Source organism: Mesoplodon mirus (genome assembly GCF_964341445.2).
Source record: "Mesoplodon mirus genome assembly, chromosome: 2".
Taxonomy (NCBI): Eukaryota; Metazoa; Chordata; class Mammalia; order Artiodactyla; family Ziphiidae; genus Mesoplodon; species Mesoplodon mirus.
In genome coordinates this window covers 145,997,753-146,016,976 of record NC_138977.1, presented here as the reverse complement: position 1 = coordinate 146,016,976, position 19,224 = coordinate 145,997,753, and the positions used below count along the sequence as shown (strand labels likewise).

The following is a 19,224-nucleotide window of genomic DNA, read 5'->3' as shown; positions in this document are numbered from 1 at the left end:
CTTTATCCCCTGGTAACCATAAGATTGTTTTCTACATCTGTAACTCTATTTGTTTTGTATTGTAAATAAGTTTATTTGTACCTTTTTTTTGTTTTATGTCAGAATCTCAGAAAATTTTATTCTTCCCTGATTTTCAGGGTAATAAAAGCACAGGTAGAAATGTACATAAAGGAAGATACTGACACCAGCCTACAAATTTGTTACATCTCCAGGCCCTCAAAAGAAAAAGCAGCAAGTCAACATTTTTTGTGACTTGCCCACCTGCCAGTGACTGTTTGCCAGACAAAATACTCATTGATAAAATCAGTAATTAACATCCTAAACACCATTAACACTTTGTAGTCTCTCCCCTTCTTCCTTCTTTTATCCTGATTTATTCCAACCCTTTTTTTTTTTTTTTTTTGCTCTACGTGGGCCCCTCACTGCTGTGGCCTCTCCCGTTGCAGAGCACAGGCTCCGGACGCGCAGGCTCAGCGGCCATGGCCCACGGGCCCAGCCGCTTCGCGGCACGTGGGATCTTCCCGGACCGGGGCACGAACCCACGTCCCCTGCATCGGCAGGCGGACTCTCAACCACTGCGCCACCAGGGAAGCCCGAAAATAAATAATTAATTAATTTTATTTAATTCTTACTGATTTGACTGGAGTTGACTAACATTTTCATTTGTGTCATCCCATTAGATATTACTACTCTCTGATTATTAATCCAAAATATTTGCAAATGGAAAACTTTTCTTTCAGTTCTTTTAACCTTCATAACAAGATCTTTTCCATGCTTTCTAAAGATCTCTGGTGATAAAGACCAAGAAAAATATAGGGCATGTATACTTCGAAAAAATAAATGAGACAAAAACAGAACAATAAGAATAACAACAAAAACCAAAAACGTTTGTTCCAAAATGTAACCTTCTGCCCCTGGGAAATCCCTTGAAACAAGGCATAAAGGTGCAGGGCCTGGTGGGCGTCAGCATACACCAATCTATTTTAAGTGCGCCTACAGTCCTGGAAGGGCAGGCAGCTTCTCAGAGGACAGTGGATGCTGCCGGGGCTGAGCGAAGCTGCCATCTATTACAGGTCCTCCTTGGCACAGACATCTATGTCCCAGGATATCACCCCTTACCCAGCATGGGATGAAAGCACGAGTGACCCTCACCTCCTTCACATACACACATAAGGAATTTGTGGGTGGCTCAAGGTAGAAAGTTAAAAGCAAATGACAGCAACTTCAGGCTGCACAGGCTGCTGAGAAAGTAAAACTCTTAGGGCCAAATTCCTTGCTTCCTAGCACTGAACAATTATTTTGTTAAACTCAAAGGCCAAAAGCTGCTTTGAACTTTGGACCACTTAGCATTTGCGCATTTCCTACTCAGTAGGGCTAGTAACAAGTGAAGTGCATTTGTATGTAAAAGAACTACTCCTTCCATTTGGGGCCCTTTCTTTACATCTCTTCTGAGAAAAATGAGAATGAGGAAGGAAGATGTAACCTCTCCACAGTAACGATGGGTGCCCAGCATTCCTCTCAGATATCATCAGACAGATTTGGTCAAGGAGGGGCGAACTCACCCCAGCTGCAGCTGGTGACAAACAACCGATGCATCAGAGTCATCCCAGTGGTTGCTACAGACTGTGCCCCAAACTCCGTTTGCGTATACTTCTACTGTGCCTTCAAACTCGTTTTTGCCACCATGAAGTCGGACTGACCCTAAAGTGGAAAAGAATCCCAAAATCCTTTAATAGCAAATAATCATTTGAACATACTGAACATACTGATAACATGATTTTTCCACTGAAGTGGTGAGAGATCCAGTTTCTCACTGTTCACAGCATGTGCTTCTTTCTTTAAATGAGGATTTAGCAGGCCCCCCTTTTTTTTTTTTTTTTTTTTTTTTTTTTTTTTTTTTTTTTTTTTGCGGTACGCGGGCCTCTCACTGTTGTGGCCTTTCCCGTTGTGGAGCACAGGCTCCGGACGCGCAGGCTCAGCGGCCATGACTCACGGGCCCAGCCGCTCCGCGGCATGTGGGATCCTCCCGGACCGGGGCACAAACCCGCGTTCCCTGCATCGGCAGGCGGACTCTCAACCACTGAGCCACCTGGGAAGCCCTAGCAGGCTCTTTTTTTGTTTTTGGTAATTAACATCCTGATGTCAATGCTAATGATACTTTCTTTTATCTAGGCAAACAAAGTCCAATTATGATTTTTCAAAGGGAAAAATTGAAAGACTATGACTAATGGCTGATAATTACATCCCAAGTATTAGATCACATCACATGTTAAGTTCTTATCATTTATGGATCACTTTCCATCTTCACATGAGGTCACAGATTAAAAAAAACAGAGAAACTAAATTCAATGTTCTGTTTATAAATTACCTGTTATTGGCTGTTATATCTTCCTTCTATCTGATTTGTTCTTCCACTAAAGAAGAATAAAATGCTTTTCCCCTTTTAGCCTCCAGCACTACTCGTGACAAGTCTAAAGCTTATGTCTATAAGTTCAGAAAAGTGTTAAGTGTTGAAAACATTGCCTAAAGTTAGTCTTAGGGAAACTGCCGCTAAGTAAAGTAGTTTGGTGTAACTGAATGGCCCTGGAACTTCACTTCCCCTTACATACCATCCCACTCAGCTGCTTCACAGTCCACAATTTGAGTCATTCTTTTCAGTCTTAAAAGTCAAAATTTAAATTCAAGCACCCCTGGGGAAAATAATATTTTATGTCTTATCCCTTAAGTGTGGATCAAAGTGGTTACTAGACCTATTGTGGTGATCATTTCATAACATATGCAAATATCCAATCACTATCAGTACATCTGAAACTAACATAATATCATACATCAAATATATTTCAGTTTTTTTAAAGAAGTGTGGATCAAAGGCCTACATTTCTCTTCTCATGGTCATTGGTTTTCAGAGTGGGTACTGACTGACGGGCAGCAATTGGGACACTTGCAGAGATAGAATCAAACTCAGACAACTTAAAAATTTCATAAAATTCTGTGAAAAGTTGCTTAGGATGGCCTTTTTTTCATAGGTAAAGAAATTAAGAAATTAAATTCTACCAAAATTTTCTGGCATGTTTTGCATACTTCAAAGTCATTATGTATGGCTTTATAATGATTTTCCGAAAACATTAGATTCACAAATCATCCATACATTTCATTTGCACTAGCCTAGTCACCTACCATTATTACTTTCCACATAATCATCCTTAAAAAATGTAACTATTGAGGGTTATCGTGAGTGCCTCTGAGGAAGGCCGGGTTTGGGGGGCGTCTTGCACTCTCTGAGGGGGCACCTCAGGAACAATGGCAGGAGATAATAGCAGCACCAACCTGCTGGCTGCAGAGACTGCAAATCTGGAAGAGCAGCTGCAAGGATGGGGAGAAGTGATGCTGATGGCAGATAAAGTCCTCCGATGGGAAAGAGCCTGGTTTCCACCTGCCATCATGGGTGTGTTTTTTTTGGTGTTTCTGACTACCTACTATCTAGATCCATCCGTTCTGTCAGGTGTTTCCTGTTTTGTTATGTTTTTGTGCTTGGCTGACTACCTTATTCCCATTCTAGTGCCTAGAATTTTTGGCTCCAATAAATGGATCACTGAGCAACAGCAGAGATTCCATGAAATTTGCAGCAATCTAGTAAAAACTCGATGCAGAGTTGTGGGCTGGTGGAAACGCCTCTTTACGCTAAAGGAAGAAAAGCCTAAAATGTACTTCATGACCATGATCATTTCTCTTGCTGCAGTTGCTTGGGTGGGACAGCAAGTCCACAATCTCCTTCTCACCTACCTGATAGTGACTTCCTTACTCTTGCTTCCTGGACTAAACCAACATGGAATCATTTCGAAGTACACTGGAATGGCCAAAAGAGAGATAAACAAGCTTCTCAAAAAGAAAAGAAAAATGAATAATATATCTGCTTTATTCAGTGTGATTAATGGTGTCCTTGGGGACAGTGTCTGTTATGCTGTCTGGATACTCAAATGTTACAGATGTAGCTCTTTGCTGTCCCTCATTCTGCCCTTAGAAGAAATTCTGACTTGCCAAGTAAGGCTTTATGCCCAGTGTCTTCATGGGTGTGTTCTCATCAGCTGGCCTTATATGGACAACTCATTCGTCATTACCACTTGTCTTGGTTTTTCTCACCCAGGGTTAATTGAACTCTTACTTTTAAAATAATATAGTGGTGAACTTCATCCTTTAGTACAGTTAACAGTGGCCTGGGATAACTGTTCAAGTTGATCTTTGCTTTAGCTGGATACAAGATAGTGGTCTGTGACTACAGGAAGCTGGTTCTACTGTCTACTTCCACACTCTGCTTAAACAACTGTATGGCTTCGTGAATATAGAAACCAAGTTTACCACTTCTGATGAAGAGACCAGTTAAGATTCATTCCTCATTCTGTTTCCATACTGTGGGAGAAGAATCCTCATGGAATAAAATGAAAGTAATTCCATAGCCTGTGTTGGCTTCTCCTTTGTGCAGAATTTAGCAATTTGTTGGAAGCATTGATCCTTCCTCCCAAATGGGTAATCTGACAGGCTTAGAACTCTTGTTCCCGTGCACTTAAACTTGAAGTTAGTACATCCTTAAGGGCTTCTTAGTAGCAGGCTTAAGCAAGATGGTATTTAGGATTTTTAGCATAGTTGTAATTTCAGATTTTCAGCTAAATGAAACTAAAGTACATAATAGGTTAAGAGTCATGTCTGTGACCTTCACTCCAAGACCAGCCAATAAAGAACAAAACTCATCCTGTGTTTAGTCAAGATTCATTTCAGTAGAAAATCCTACCAGTTTTTCAAGACCAGAATAAGCCTTTAAAGGTAAGCCTCAAGATTCTCATTTTATGGTAACACTGGCTGCTTTTGGTCCCCATAGATGGAATAGTTGAAATCTGTAGGAATGAACGTCCGAGGGCTGGAAATGTGACATATTTGGGAACAATTCTTAAACTGATTAACTAGCTGTAATATAGTTTTGTGAATTTATTGCACTGATGCTGTAAAACCTGGACCTTGTGGTATATCTGTTCCTAAATAAGTGTTGTTTTCTCCCCTTCAATATTGCTGTAAACAGTGGCACCCATGTAGCATATGTTTGACTTTTCTTTTTTAATGTTTCATATACAAACTACCATAATTTACATGTGTTTCCTCATTGTAAATAAGCTTGTCTTCCTAGATTTTTGTGTGTATGTGTGTTCTACCAATTAACTACTTTTGCAGTTTTAATCCTGTATTATTTCTTCTACTTTGTTGTGTGTAAAAGGGGAAAAATAAAAAAGCTGGAATCCCCCCCCAAAAAAATAATAAGTAACTATTTAAGAGAAACATATCCTATTTCACATGACAAAGTGTCAATTTTGTATCAAAATTGTCGAACAAAAGGCAATCATAGGGCCTCCCTGGTGGCGCAGTGGTTGAGAGTCCGCCTGCCGATGCAGGGGATACGGGTTCGTGCCCCGGTCTGGGAGGATCCCATATGCCGCGGAGCGGCTGGGCCCGTGAGCCATGGCCGCTGGGCCTGCGCATCCGGAGCCTGTGCTCCGCAACGGGAGAGGCCACAACAGTGAGAGGCCCGCATACCGCAAAAAAAAAAAAAAAAAAAAAAGGCAATCATAAATGGAGGCAAACACAGCACTACCAAATCCTGATTATTCAGGAGAGAACATGGGTGTGGGTCGTTCATATGGCAGATAATCTAAAAATCATTCATATATTCTAAACTTCTTTAATTCGACCAAGCAAGAGGAAGCCCTGTCTAGCTCGGTGAAAACTGTGAACTGCAGAATATTTTTAAAGAAATATGTCTGAAGAGTTTAACGAACTTTAATGATTTTTCTTTTTTCGGTACGCGGGCCTCTAACTGTTGTGGCCTCTCCCGTTGTGGAGCACAGGCGCCAGACGCACAGGCTCAGCGGCCATGGCTCACGGGCCCAGCCGCTCCGCGGCATGTGGGATCTTCCGGGACCGGGGCACGAACCCGTGTCCCCTGCATCGGCAGGCAGACTCTCAACCACTGCGCCACCAGGGAAGCCCTTTAATGATTTTTTTAACCACAAAATGTCTTCTATAGAGACCCACATAATATTATGCACAGTACAAATGCCAGCAGTTTATTTCAAAGAATTCATTTGTTCACCTGAAACAAATGTTTATTTGAAATGATATTTAATCTATTATCTGTTTATTAATTCGCCACCACCACCACCAAATTATTCACGTGAAAGCGGTGGAAGAAATTTCTAGTAATGAAAACAAACTGGAACTCTACTTATGCATGTTAAGTAATCATAATAAAATGTAAAATATTGCCTAAATCACTAAAAAACTATCAAGAAGAAATGATGCATGCATATCATCTAAATGATTAAGGCATCTACAAATGAGAAGGCAAAGACTCTGCATAAAGTATAATTGTTACCATAACATCATTATAATGAAAATGATAACACTGGAAATAATTTCCAGGTCAACTATCAGTTCCACCATCATTTCTCAGATGCTCCCAACATGCTGTGAAAGCCTGGATTCATTTAGCTGCATCTGCTATATGGCAGGAAAGGTGGAGTGCTCATCCAATTTTCCTTTAACAAATGAAGACAAATATTTGCAATTCTGGAAAGGCAATTTGCATGTCAATGACTAATTAATTCTCTATCAGAATCCATTCCCAACACCAACATCCCCAAGGCACACACCTTCCTAGCAGTGCCCCTCCACATAGTTTATCCTTTCCTTAAGGCCATAAAAATTTCCAAAATATTCTGAGTAATCATCTACCTTGAACTCAAAGTGAGTATTTCTTACTGGTATGTAATTCTGTGAAGTTCACAATTCTTCTAATAATTTTTTGAGAGCTTTTTTAAAAAAAAATCAACTTAATAATATGCCTAAAATAATAAAAGCATGAACACACAATTCACACTATGCACATTTAAGACAGGCAGTAGTTTTTGTTTGGTTTGGTTTTACTCTGTTCTTGCTTCATTGACTCTCTTAGAATGGTTGAGATGGTTGAACTGTAATTCATTTCCCTTCATTTATGGATGTGTAAGCTATGGACCCAATCAACTGAGCAGTTGCAGAGCCATGACCTCCTAGATTCCCACCCTTGCTATGGTCCCCTTGTCTCTCAATCTGAGCAAAGACCCTGTGATGTAATAAGCACCTTTCAATACTTCAGCTACCAGTTTATGCATTCTGACATGTTGGTTTTCACCATTCTGTTTGAACTATTACAACTAATCTACCAAACATTACATGGGGATAAACTAGCCAGGCAGAAGCATAAGACAGCCTGAAGAGTTTCTCTACACTGCACAACAGGAGAGAAGTGGCTTTCTGGTGATCTACACTTGAGGCTGATCCTCCAGTGGAGGCTGAACAAATTTGTAGGAGAACTATATATTTGCACAAATTTATAGGTGCACAATTACAAGAGGGAATACCCTTAGCTCAATGGAAAAAAAAAAACCAGAGAGAGAGAGAGAGGATGAAACAATAAAGCAATCCACAAAGCTCATAGCCTGGTAAACTCTATTTCTATTGCTACCTTACTAATACTAAAGTCCTTCAGATAAATTCTAGACCAATTCTTTGGCGATACTGCTCCATTGTCACAGACTCTTATTATCAAAAATTGATCGGTCCGTCCTCCTTCGCTCACACTCTCCTACTCCAGCCCAGGACTTTGCGATGTCCCTCATAGTCTCTGCTAATGCCTCTGGGCCACACCCCAGTGAATCCAGGGCTGCACAGTCTTAAAGTCTCTCATGTGCCAATTTGATGGAAAATATTCTATTCTAAATATTCCTATTTTTAAAATGTGGTAATAACAATAATTTAAAAGTTGAAGTCTCAAACAGAGGTTTTTGGTCAACTATAATAAGCACTGCAAATTTATAGGCTAAACCAGTAACAGAAGAAAGTCTGGAACTATGAAGCTATGCATGATGGCACGCCATGGAGAGGAGCCCCAGAGTTCATGAAATGAATTGTTGCAAAAAACAACAACAACAAAAACCAGTCAGCTGTACCAGTCTGCTGCTATTACAGCTACCTAAAGGCAAAATGTGCCAGTGCACAACAATGGTAAGAATTCTACTACCTTAATTCCCTGCCAAAAATGTTGAGCTTACTGTCATTTTAGTTTACTATTACTTTTCTTCTATGTAAATGTAGCTCCAGTTTTATAAAGGAAAAGGAACATATAAGTTTTTTGTTACAGAAATTTGCTTTGCTAAACTTTGCTAAAAAACAGGAATTCCTAAAACAAAGAGACATTCCCGAGGGGTTCTCTTTAACCATGTTATCAGCCTCTCTCGACACAAGGTAATCTAGAGAAGGACAGCTAACTAGATTAAAATTGTCTTCACAAGTCTCATTGGTTTTATAGTTTTTAAGGCTATTGTGATGGGCTGAATACTATTCCCCCAAAAGATGTGGATGTACCGACTTCCAGTGCCTATGAATACCCGCGACTTTACTTGGAAATAGGGTCTTTGTAGATGATCAAGATAAGATGAGATCATTAGGGAGGGCTCTAATCCAACATGACTATATTCTCATAAAAAGTAGAAATCTGGACAGAGACACATATAGGGAGAAGGCCACCTGAAGGTTGCAGCTAACTTCCACAAGCCAAGGAACTATCAGAAGCTAGGAGACAGCCCTGGAACAGATCTTTCCCTAGTGCCTTGAGAGGAAGCATGGCTCTGCTGACACTGACCTTGGACTTCTAGTCTCCAGAACTGTGAAATAATAAGTTTCTTTGTTTAAGCCACTCAGTTTGTGGTACTCATTACGACAGCCCTAGCAAACTAATAGAGCCATTATGGTATTACCCCTCCTTGGACAGCTGGCAAAACCTCCCTTCTCATACTCCATACTTCAAGGAGGCGTAAAAGAAATATTAGGAAAGGAACCAAATAGGTCAGCTATCTTTGTTCTTTAAATCCAGCTCATTCCAAAATAAATCAAATGAAAAGACATGCCTATTTAGTTAACTCCTTAAAATATATTTATAGAATAGCACTCACTTGAAGACAAAGAAAAACAGCAAAAAACAAAGATCCATCCCAGTAGTGTTTTCTGAATAGAATTAATTATAAATATTTAAAAAATCTTTTAAAATCACAGTTTGATAAATGAGTAAAAGAAAATTAATGTTATCACACAGGTCCTTTCTCATCTATTACTGAACTTCAGAGAGGCACGAAGTAATTACTTTTAGTCATTTCTATTGTTCTGGTGGAATCAGAAAGAATCCATGCTGGTGACATCAAGCTATTGTTCAGATCCTTGACAAAAAGTATACTTGAAGCTGAAAATGCAGAAATTTCAGTTTATGAACTATTTAAAAGAATAGAAAAAAGCCCATTACATGTTGGACAATTTAGTACACATATTTGAGAATGAAACATAATCTTTTGTCTTATACCAAAGGTAACACTGGAAAAAATATACTAAATGATCATTTCCTATCTTAATTATAAAATACAGACAAAAAATCACGCTCCCTAAAAACAAATGAATTGGGCAGCAGTTAGCTGAATTTTTCAAGAACAGTAGGGGGGGTTACGTTAGTTTTGATGGGTTTTTTTCCTATACCTTATTTGATGGTACTGAGGTATTGTTTTGTCTATGATTACATTTACCCATAACTGAAACCAGTTTAGCATTGCGAAATAGATTTTATTCAAATCATGCCATGTCAAAATGAAATCAAATCATCTTTTAACGTACGAAGCATTCCCCTGAACTATTACCCAACTGAACTATATTTGCCTCCATTAGTTCACATCTATAATTCATATTAATTGTTCATTTATTATTCATGTAGATACCTTTAGTACTGAGAAAAAAATAGGAACTGGTCTGGTTCACAATGAGAGCATATCCTCTGTAAGCAATTCTACCCATTTACAGTGGGCTTATTAGAAATTTATAAAGCTTATCGATTATTCGTGGGTTTAAAATGTTATATAATGTTATATAAAAGAAGACTCTATGCAAGGTTAAGTTATGGTACACTAACAATACATGCATTTAAATAACTGGAGCAGAAAATTCCACAAATTGTTTGTCTCTGAACTATCCACACATAAACACATGGTATGGGTATTACCATTTTATTGTACAACTCTGAATGATGAAATTAAACTACACTTAATAGTAATCGTAGCTGTCTCCCAAAGTACATATCATAGGAAAGGTAATAAAAATGCTTAGTACTCTCCTGACATCTCAACCAGAGAGTGGCCATCCTCAACTAGAGGACACAGGTGATTTCTTATTCATCTTTGTAAATTCTACCCCTAGTGTGAACTCAGTAAATGTTTAATGAAATCTACTCTTGCCTTTCTACAAGAATCAGCATTTCTCAGTCTTTGCGTCTCTCTGGTGACCCTTATAAAAAGCATGAAGCTGAATGAGCATACATGGCTTCTTGCAGGCAAATCTCATTACTTTAGTGTTTTGCAAACAATAAAATTTTTATTAATATTGTTGTGCTAATTTTCAGGAAGAGGAAGAAGAGGTGAGAGGAGGTGACTGCTCTGGAAAAGTTAGATACAAAGGAGGCAAAAATCAACATTTCCTGATTTTCTAACAACAGCATGTCAACCATGTAGAAGGCAGTCTACAACAATTGTTCATATAGCGCACAACTAAACTCTCGTCTGCTATGCAGACTAAAGGGACAGGCTTCAGAGGACTTCCTTCTTTACAGGTTAATTCAAGGGGGAAAAAGTTTAAAAATTAGAATTAAACACTGTTTACCTAACAACTGAACCAACTTCCATATTCTTAACAATGGAATTATTCATTTCATACATAAATTGCTAGAGCTGCAAATAGCATCTTAAAACAAGTAAATATGCTCTACCAGTTAAATCACTGTCTAAATGTTATTCATCTACATATGGCAAAAAAATGTGTGAAGCATTTCACGGTGTAATTTTTTACGTTACTTATAACTATTTTCTAATTGCATTAAGTTTCCCCAATGCAGGTTTTCCCCGCTATCCAAAAGTAGAATTTTCCTATGAAACCTTTTGTAAGCCAAAATGGCATAAAGCCAAGAAGCAACTAACCTTAGGACATATCTTGCTAAGAGATGCACAAAATAAATTGAGAAAAAGCACAGATGCTCACAGACACAGCTCAAAGCCTGACAGCAGCCTGATGCTGAGATACTGAGCGTAGTTCCTGGAGAAGGAGCTTAGGGGCGCCACTCTCACTGCTCTGGGTGTGTGCTGCCTCTATAATGGCTCACTGCAAAACAAACACTGAACGCTCTTTTCAATTTTCACCTTTCACCTTTTGCTCTTTCATAAGAGCAAAAGTTCTCTTTGGATTTCTTTTCTAGCAGAAACAGGTACTAATGTAGGTCTTCTGTAAAAGTGAAGTGGCGTAAAGCAAACTTTCACAAAGTGGGGATACCTGTATAAGGACTGTATGGTCAGGCCACCCAAGATGGCAGCTCTCCTGCTCTCTGTTCATCCCCTGCTCAACCAGTCCCTGCTTCACCTACACGCTACTCACGTGGCTGACCTTCCCTCTTAATCATAGAGCCTAACAGTAAACACCTACACACTTGCCTCAACTCCAGCTAGAGACTGTTTTAATTTTTAGATCAGAACATCTCCACTGTGATAGCTTATCAAAGGGGTGGTGAGGGGCGTGCTCCCCTGCTGGTTTCCCTGGTAACCAATGAGCCAACCTGATGTCAATTCCCTCTGTAACTGGTAACCTCCCTCTCTACCCCCTCATCCCCCACCCTCACCCCTACTCCTCCCACCCCCAGGCCCCTATACACACACACACACACACACATACACACACACACTCACCTGTAGCAAAGACTGCTGCCATGTCCTGCCCACCCTCTGCTGCACATGGTGGGATGTTGCTCCAGGACCTTACTTCAGAGATGTAAGATCCCCCATCCATTAAACCACTGATGTCTCTGTCGCTGACTCTGGGCTCTTTCTTCGGTCAGGAGGCTGGGCAAGTACAGGGCTTGCAGGCCTGAGGGGTGCAGGCCAACAAGGACAAACCTCAACCACACTTCTTGGCAGACTCTGTTGGTCCTCCTCAATAACTACCTGCCTCTCCCTGCCAGTATTGTCCCCATGTGTTCAGAGGTCAATCCTGACTAATCTAGGCAAGCATGGTAATTGCATTTTCCTTCCCAGATAGTGCCAGGAAGGTCTGGCCAATGAAATACGAGAGGAAGTCTGGGGGGGGGGGTGGAATTCTGGGAAGGTCTCCTTGCATTTTCAATTGGACATACATGAAGAGGGGGCTCTATCTTTCTTCCTCAAGTTGTTCTATCTCGATATGAAATCTGGAATAACCATTAGCCTAAGGATAAAAGCCACACTTTGAAAATAAAGGAATCAAGAGTAGCAGAGAAATAGAGCTGTACCATGTTGGAGCCTGACTTCTTGTCATATGAACAACAAATCTTATTTCTTCAGTCATTTTGAATTGGGTTTTCTATTCTTTGCCACCAAAACCACCTTAACTGATCCAAGCCACACTCATACCCACGTTCGTAATTATCATCTCTTTCCTCTTCCAAACTTTTCACAGCCATCCTTGTTTTCAGTTAGTCATAATGTATCTAAATTTTGTATCCATATTTTCCCCTTAACATTATTGTGAGCATTTTTCCATTTTTTATAGACAATCTTTGTTATTATCACTTTAGGAGCTGCAGAGTATCCATCGAATAAAGAGATCTCTGAGTAATATCTTATTGTTTGATATTTAGGTTTGCCTTCACAGTTATAAAGCAAATTACTTTTGCAAAGGTTACCTTCACACACACACACACACACCAAGGACTGCATATATATGCAGAGAGAGAGAGTATTTTTGAGTCCAGGATAATCACTCATAAAAGGCAGTAGTAAGTGGATATCTAATTTTCTTCTTAAAAAAAAAATTCACACTAGTAAAAAGTCAGATAATGCCCCAAATCAAAGTATTTTATATCTGCCTTAGCCTGAAAAGCAGAGTGAGCTCAATATTTAAAATCCAGCCAGGAAATGTATCAAACCTGTTATTGCTAATAAATGTTTTTCAGCACCTGCTACATAGAATCAAGATGCAGCGTTAAAAAAGTTTAAAAAGGGACTGCTTTCTACCAACTTTTTAAATTAACCTTCACTTCAAACACCAGATGGACTTCAAAGAGTACAGCCTGTATCATCCCACAAGTCCGCTATCTCTATCTGAATCAGGAGATTTGGGTGAACTAATCTGCATGACATGACAAAAAGTCAGATCTATGAATCACTCTTTCTGGTAAAATTGAATCCATTCAACCCAGATTGGGACTTGAACCCGCATGCTGGGACTCAAACCCGGCCAAAACCCAGATTGGGACTTGAACCCATGGTCTTTTAATTGAGATCACACAGCTCAGGTTCTTGACGTCTAGTTGCAGAAAGAATTCAGTGAGAGACAAAGTAATAGATAAGAGGTGGATTTATTTAGAGAGAAACACATTCCACAGATAGAGTGTGGGCCATCTCAGAGGGTGAGAGGCCCTGAAATATGGTGTGGTTAGTTTTTATGGGCTGGGTAATTTCATAGGCTAATGAGTGGGAAGATGTGATTTCCAGGAATTGGGCCACTGACCACTTTTTGATCTTTGATCAGCCTCAGAACTGCCAAGGCACAGGTGGGTGTGTCATTTAGCATGCTAATATATTACAGTGAGCATATAATGAGGCTCAAGGTCCACTGGAAATCAAATCTTCCGCCATCTTGGACCTAGTTGGTCTACCCAGTTTTTGTCATGTCCTATGGCTACGTCATTCTTTTAAAGGTTGTGCCCTGCCCCTTCCCTCCTGTTTCAAAATCTCAATCATTAGAGCATTATCGTTTATTATACCTATTGTACCCATCAGTCATCGGTCACCTATGGTTGAGTTCCACTTGTCTGCCTGTAACAAAGAGGAGCTCCTAGCACAGTGTACGCAAGTTGCCCCACCTGCCACACCAACTGGAGACTGGAAAAGGGATCCCTCTTTCTAGTCAGGAAGCTCCAAATTACTGCAAGGTATTGTTGGGGGGAATCAGTTGCCTGTTAATTCTTCCTATAGACATGTGAAAATAATCTGGCTCACATTCAGTTAATAATCATATTCTGGTGAACTAAGTTGTTATTATCCCACACTGGTCAAACAAAACCATTTTCTAAAACCACACAAAAAGTTACCATAGGCCTGCCTTATGCTTGATCCTAAATCTAGCGGGATGAAGTCACAGAATGGTAGACTCAGCTGACATGATCACGCACCGCTACACAGCTTAGGTGGGTTCTGATGCCCTCCCATGGTTTTCCCTGACAGTGACAAAGGGTCTTCAGCCTCCAAATCACCTTGACTGCTCATTAGAAATGCACATTCCTGAGCGGAATTCCTTAGCTTACTTAATCAGGGTCTCTGAAGGCTAGAGCCCAGGTATCTGCATTTGAATAAGCCCCCACGTGATTCTAATGCTCATTGTAAGAACTAACTCCCAGGGCTGATTCAGGGTGAATCCCCCAGATGATTCTTTATTACTAATTTCCAAGTTTCACACAACCAGGGCCCAGGCATCGTCTTTCTTGTTCTCAGATATCTGAGCCACTGGAGTGTCCATGCCCTGCCCCGGCTCACCTGATATCCCCCTGCCACCCCTTCAACTTGGTTTCAACCAACTCTCCACCTCAGGGGCACCAACTTCCTCATTACTCTCGATGCAAACAAGTACATGACTCTAGCCTCCAGTTTATTTTTTAAAGGAGGGATTTCATTACAATTAATTTTCTTTCCTTTTGTCCTTTTTGTTTGTTTGTTTGTTTTGTTAAAAAAAAGAAAGAAAGAAAAGAAAAAGAAAACCCTGGATATTCTCAAGTCAGAAGAGACTGGAAATCATGTACATTGGACCAAACATAATTTCCTTTCTCTTTCTTTTTAAACTAGTCTTTAAACTACAAGAATAGGATCATTAGACAGTACAGATATTTCTACATGTTTATATAATTAAAGAATAAAATGAGCTGTGGAGTGAAATGTGCACTATCTTATAATGTTGCTATAAGAATTAAATGAGGGACTTCCCTGGTGGTCCAGTGGGTAAGACTCTGCGCTCCCAATGCAGGGGGCCCGGGTTCCATCCCTGGTCGGGTAACTAGAAACCACGTGCGTGCTACAACTAAGAAGCCCACATGCCGCAACTAAAAAAAAAAAAAAAAAAGATCCTGCATGCCACAACGAAGATCCCATGTGCCACAACCAAGACCCGGCTCAGCCAAATAAATAAATAGTTTAAAAAAAATAATAAAAGAATTAAATGAGAAAACTAATATATGATTAGCTCGGGCTTCCCTGGTGGTGCAGTGGTTGGGAGTCCGCCTGCCGATGCCGGGGACGCAGGTTCGTGCCCCAGTCCGGGAGGATCCCACATGCTGCGGAGCGGCTGGGCCCGTGAGCCATGGCCGCTGAGCCTGCGCGTCCGGAGCCTGCGCTCCGCGGCGGGAGAGGCCACAACAGTGAGAGGCCCGCGTACCGCAAAAAAAAAAAAAAAAAAAAAAAAGAGTGAATGCTCAATAAATCCTACCTGTTATTATCAGGCCGGGGTGTTTTGGTACATGCTCAGTGCTGGGAAAGTCCTTTGAATAAATCTGTTTCAAAGCTGCCTTCCTCCGGATAAGGAAACTAAAGCTCTGGGGGTTGAGTCTTACTCAATACTGCATAGCTACTGGCAGAGCCAAAGCGGACACCAGTGTTTTCTAAAGCACAATTAATTCCAAATTCTTTTCACCACTCCATGACAGCTTTGTTCACACTCTTAACTGAAATGTGGAACGAAAAAAGTCATAGGTTCAGAATATGCCAGTCATTTTGAAGGTATGAGTTACATCCAATCAGAATGTGAGGAATAAATGACAGAATGGGTTAGCAAGACTAAGCCTGTGAGAGTAATTAAATTATTACATAGCCAGCAGATTGCTGTCCTGGTTTTTTTTTCTTTTTCTTTTTCTTTTTTTTGGGGGGGGCGGGGGGAGAATTTATCTCCCATCTTGGGTGTTTTCTTTTGTTTCTCTTGTGTTCAACCACTGTACTCCAGGAAGTACACACACTATTACGCAGTGTTCAGAGTTCTGTCTAGTGAGAATTGACTATGAACATAAAGGAATCACAAAGAGTGCGTTGCTGTTAGGTTTAAATCTCTTTTCAACACAAGAGGGTGGGGAGAATCAATGAACAAGCTACTCTCCTCATTTGGAATATAAAATGAAAAGAATTATGTGTCAGGAAGAGAACAATAGATCTAGTGTTTTAACTCTGAAATACATTTATTTATGTCTATGTATATACAGTAGGAAATATGAAATATAATAATAGAAAGATGAAAAAACTGTCAGTGTTGGCTAAACATGAGATTTTACTACAAATAATCTCTTACAGTAAATAGTGAAACAATGCTAGGGCTCTCTGCTTGATATCACCTCAAATTTTTTACAGCCACATTGGCATTCTGTCTGTGAAACACAAGTATAGTGATGACTTCATTCTCTAGCATAAAGGATAATTGATCTTAACCTTCCTATCACTCTCCTTTAACTCAAAGCACTAATGCAATTGAAAGCACAGATAAATAACAATTTCTGAAGGGAAAGAATGGCCCTGTGAAAGTTAACCTCCAAATTACCTCCAAAAGGTACAAAGTACAACATATCTCAGAATCACAATTAGTGAAACCGCTGCCCCACAGCTTGGATGGAGAGCTGCCAAAAAAAGAATTTTTAAAGAAAATCCAAACTTTGAAGGACATGTAAGGTTTTTTTTCCCACAAATATTAAAGAAAAAAAAAAAGCCCTAATGTTAAACAAAACACCAACTCAAAACAAAGCACTGTTCAAAGGCCGATTATTCACTTACATTAAATCTGTTAATGTGATGCTTTTATTACCACAAAACCAAAACATCTTACCAACTTTATCTATTTACCAATTGATCCCGATTTTCCACAAACAACATACACAGCTGAATACTGGCACTCTTGAAAACCGCACTTGACTATGTCAGGTTGCTTCTTCTCTAAGATAGTTACTATTCAGATCTCTTTTCCCTTTCTTTTTTCTTCACTCATTGATGATATTTATCACACTGTGCCCCAGAACATGAACATCATTTTGATAAGTTGTATTTTGGCTGGGAAATTTTGCCAAACTTTTTCAAATATATGTCAATGGTGGGAGTAAGGCAGAAATTTTACCACGTTTTCCCAAATCGGGTCGGGGCGGGGGTGGGGGGGAAGGTTATTGATTGTCATATTAGATTTAATATTTCCCTTTCCAAAACAAGTAATTAGAAACTATCGCCTCCTTTGCTTTGCCTCGTCTACGTAAATATGGTAACATTCTGAAGGCAAGATGATCCAGAAAACACACATCCTCCCAACACATGTGCGCGGCCACACACACACACACACACACACACACACACACACACACACGGCAGAGACAAGACCTTATCCAGGAACCCAGAGCGCAGCATCTTCCAGAGAAACTATTGCCCCAAATAACCTTCACACACGAAGCCCGCCTTGCTAATTCAAAGTCAAGGTACCAAGGTACCTGGATGGTAACTCAGTGGCAGCCCACCATCACACTGAGCGAGGCAAACCCGCAATCGCACCCCCTCTCACTCTCTCTCTTCAAGGAACACCTAATGCCCTCTCCTAGCTAGGGTGGCTCCCCGCCAGTCCAAGTCGCCGCCGCTGCCCCGAGGCCACTCACCGTGTCGGCAGTCGCAGTAGCCCCAGTCCACCTTGCCGTGGGCGTTCCCATAGAAGCACCAGGGTCTGCCCGCGCCGTCGGGGCTCCGGCAAAAGTTGTGGCTCTGCCCTCGCAGTTGAGCCCAGCCCGCCGGGGGCGACCGCTCGAGGAACGGTGGCACCTCTGCCCAGCGCAGACAAGAGGCGCCGAAGTCCGTCACGTTGACCCAGGGCTCGCCGGCGGGGCAGTCCCCGGCGCGCGGCCCGGGCGTGTGCCGGGCGTGGAGGGCCTGCAGGCGCGGGGTCCGGAGCGCCGCCGTGGGGCGCGGGACGCGCGGCAGAGATGTCCTCTGTGGACGCTGCTGGGTAGGAAGGTAATAAGGGTACTGGGTACCCGGAGGGGGCGAATGGCGATGGCGGTGGTGGAGGGGATAACTGAGGACCGGATCAAAGCTGACCACTCCGGGGAGCGCCCCGAAAATCAGAGCCACCGCGAAGCGGGCGAGCGTCATGGTGCCAGAGCAGCGGCGTTTGCTCCATACTCCCCCTGCTCCGCGGGTTCTGAAGGGTAGGAGAGGAGGGGGCGAGGGCGGGGCTGCGCGTCCCTGGAATCCCGTACTCGAGCCCCCTCCCGTCCCCCGCGCGCGGTCCGCCTTCCCCTCCCCACCTCGCCTCCCGCCGCGGATCCCCGGCCGTGCCTCTGCTCCTGCGCCTCGGGAGCGATCGCGGGCGGGGAAATCCTGTGCTCCGCGGAGTCCCGGCTGGTGGAGAGAACCCGCCAAGAGAAGACGCGGACCCGGCGGACAGTGGCGGGGCCGGAGCCCCAGGTAGCCTGCAGTGACACGGGCCCGGGAACTCTGCCCCCTGGCTGCCGGCACGGGGCGCGCAGTCTCGCCCCGGAGCCGGACCTCCGCGCGGCCGCTGCCTGGCTCCCGGCTGTCAGCCCGCCCGGCCGGGCCGGACCACCTGATGGCACCGCTGCGGCCTCAGTGTGCCCGAGCCAAGCCCGAGGGTGCCAACGAGGGGGACGGTCTTGGCCGCTCCTTGCCAGCAGGCGACACCACCAGAGCCCCGCGTCTGGCGGCTGCCAAGCCTGCCACCAGCCCCTGCAGCCATCTCTCCTCCACCCCGCGCCTCGTTTCCTCTATTCTGAAATCGTTAAAAGTGTGGATGGGTTTAGTTGCAACTCTCCCTTGATAAGTCCCGGGGTGAAAGTTATCAAAGCCGACTTGGAATGCAGAAGCCGTTTTCCTGAGCTGTGAGCTCCTCAAGGACAAGACCACGTTCCGTTCCGCTTTATATCCCAGTGCTTAACACCGTGGCCAACACTTATTAGGCTCCAGTAAACATTTGCTGAAATTAAATTCCTGAACCGACGCAGGGAAAACAACTTGAGCCTTTCTACTTCCTGCCACCCACTTTCCACCGGTGCCCTGAACAACACCA

General features: G+C 42.3%; 2 protein-coding genes across 3 annotated transcripts in view; one reads left to right on the top strand and one right to left on the bottom strand.

Moving 5' to 3' along the window:
- PRSS12 (serine protease 12) overlaps nucleotides 1-18,332 on the bottom strand; it is a 72,543-nt gene extending 54,211 nt beyond the window's left edge. Inside the window, exons 1-2 of one of the 2 annotated variants that reach the window (XM_082600411.1) lie at nucleotides 17,801-18,332; nucleotides 1,563-1,701 (exon numbers count right to left, since the gene is read on the bottom strand). In XM_082600411.1, coding sequence (XP_082456537.1) covers nucleotides 1,563-1,701; nucleotides 17,801-18,290 — 629 coding nt within the window. In that variant the 5' untranslated portion in view covers nucleotides 18,291-18,332. Of the gene's footprint in view, nucleotides 1-1,562; nucleotides 1,702-11,849; nucleotides 11,883-17,800 lie in introns of those variants that run through there. The other variant, XM_082600410.1, reaches the window with a different exon arrangement.
- On the top strand, nucleotides 3,301-4,449 carry LOC309791589 (ADP-ribosylation factor-like protein 6-interacting protein 1; the record flags this gene model as incomplete). Its single annotated transcript, XM_082600470.1, has 1 exon — nucleotides 3,301-4,449. The coding sequence occupies one exon, from the start codon at nucleotides 3,301-3,303 to the stop codon at nucleotides 4,171-4,173; it is 873 nt and encodes a 290-aa protein (XP_082456596.1). The 3' UTR covers nucleotides 4,174-4,449.
- Nucleotides 18,333-19,224: the final 892 nt, after the last annotated feature.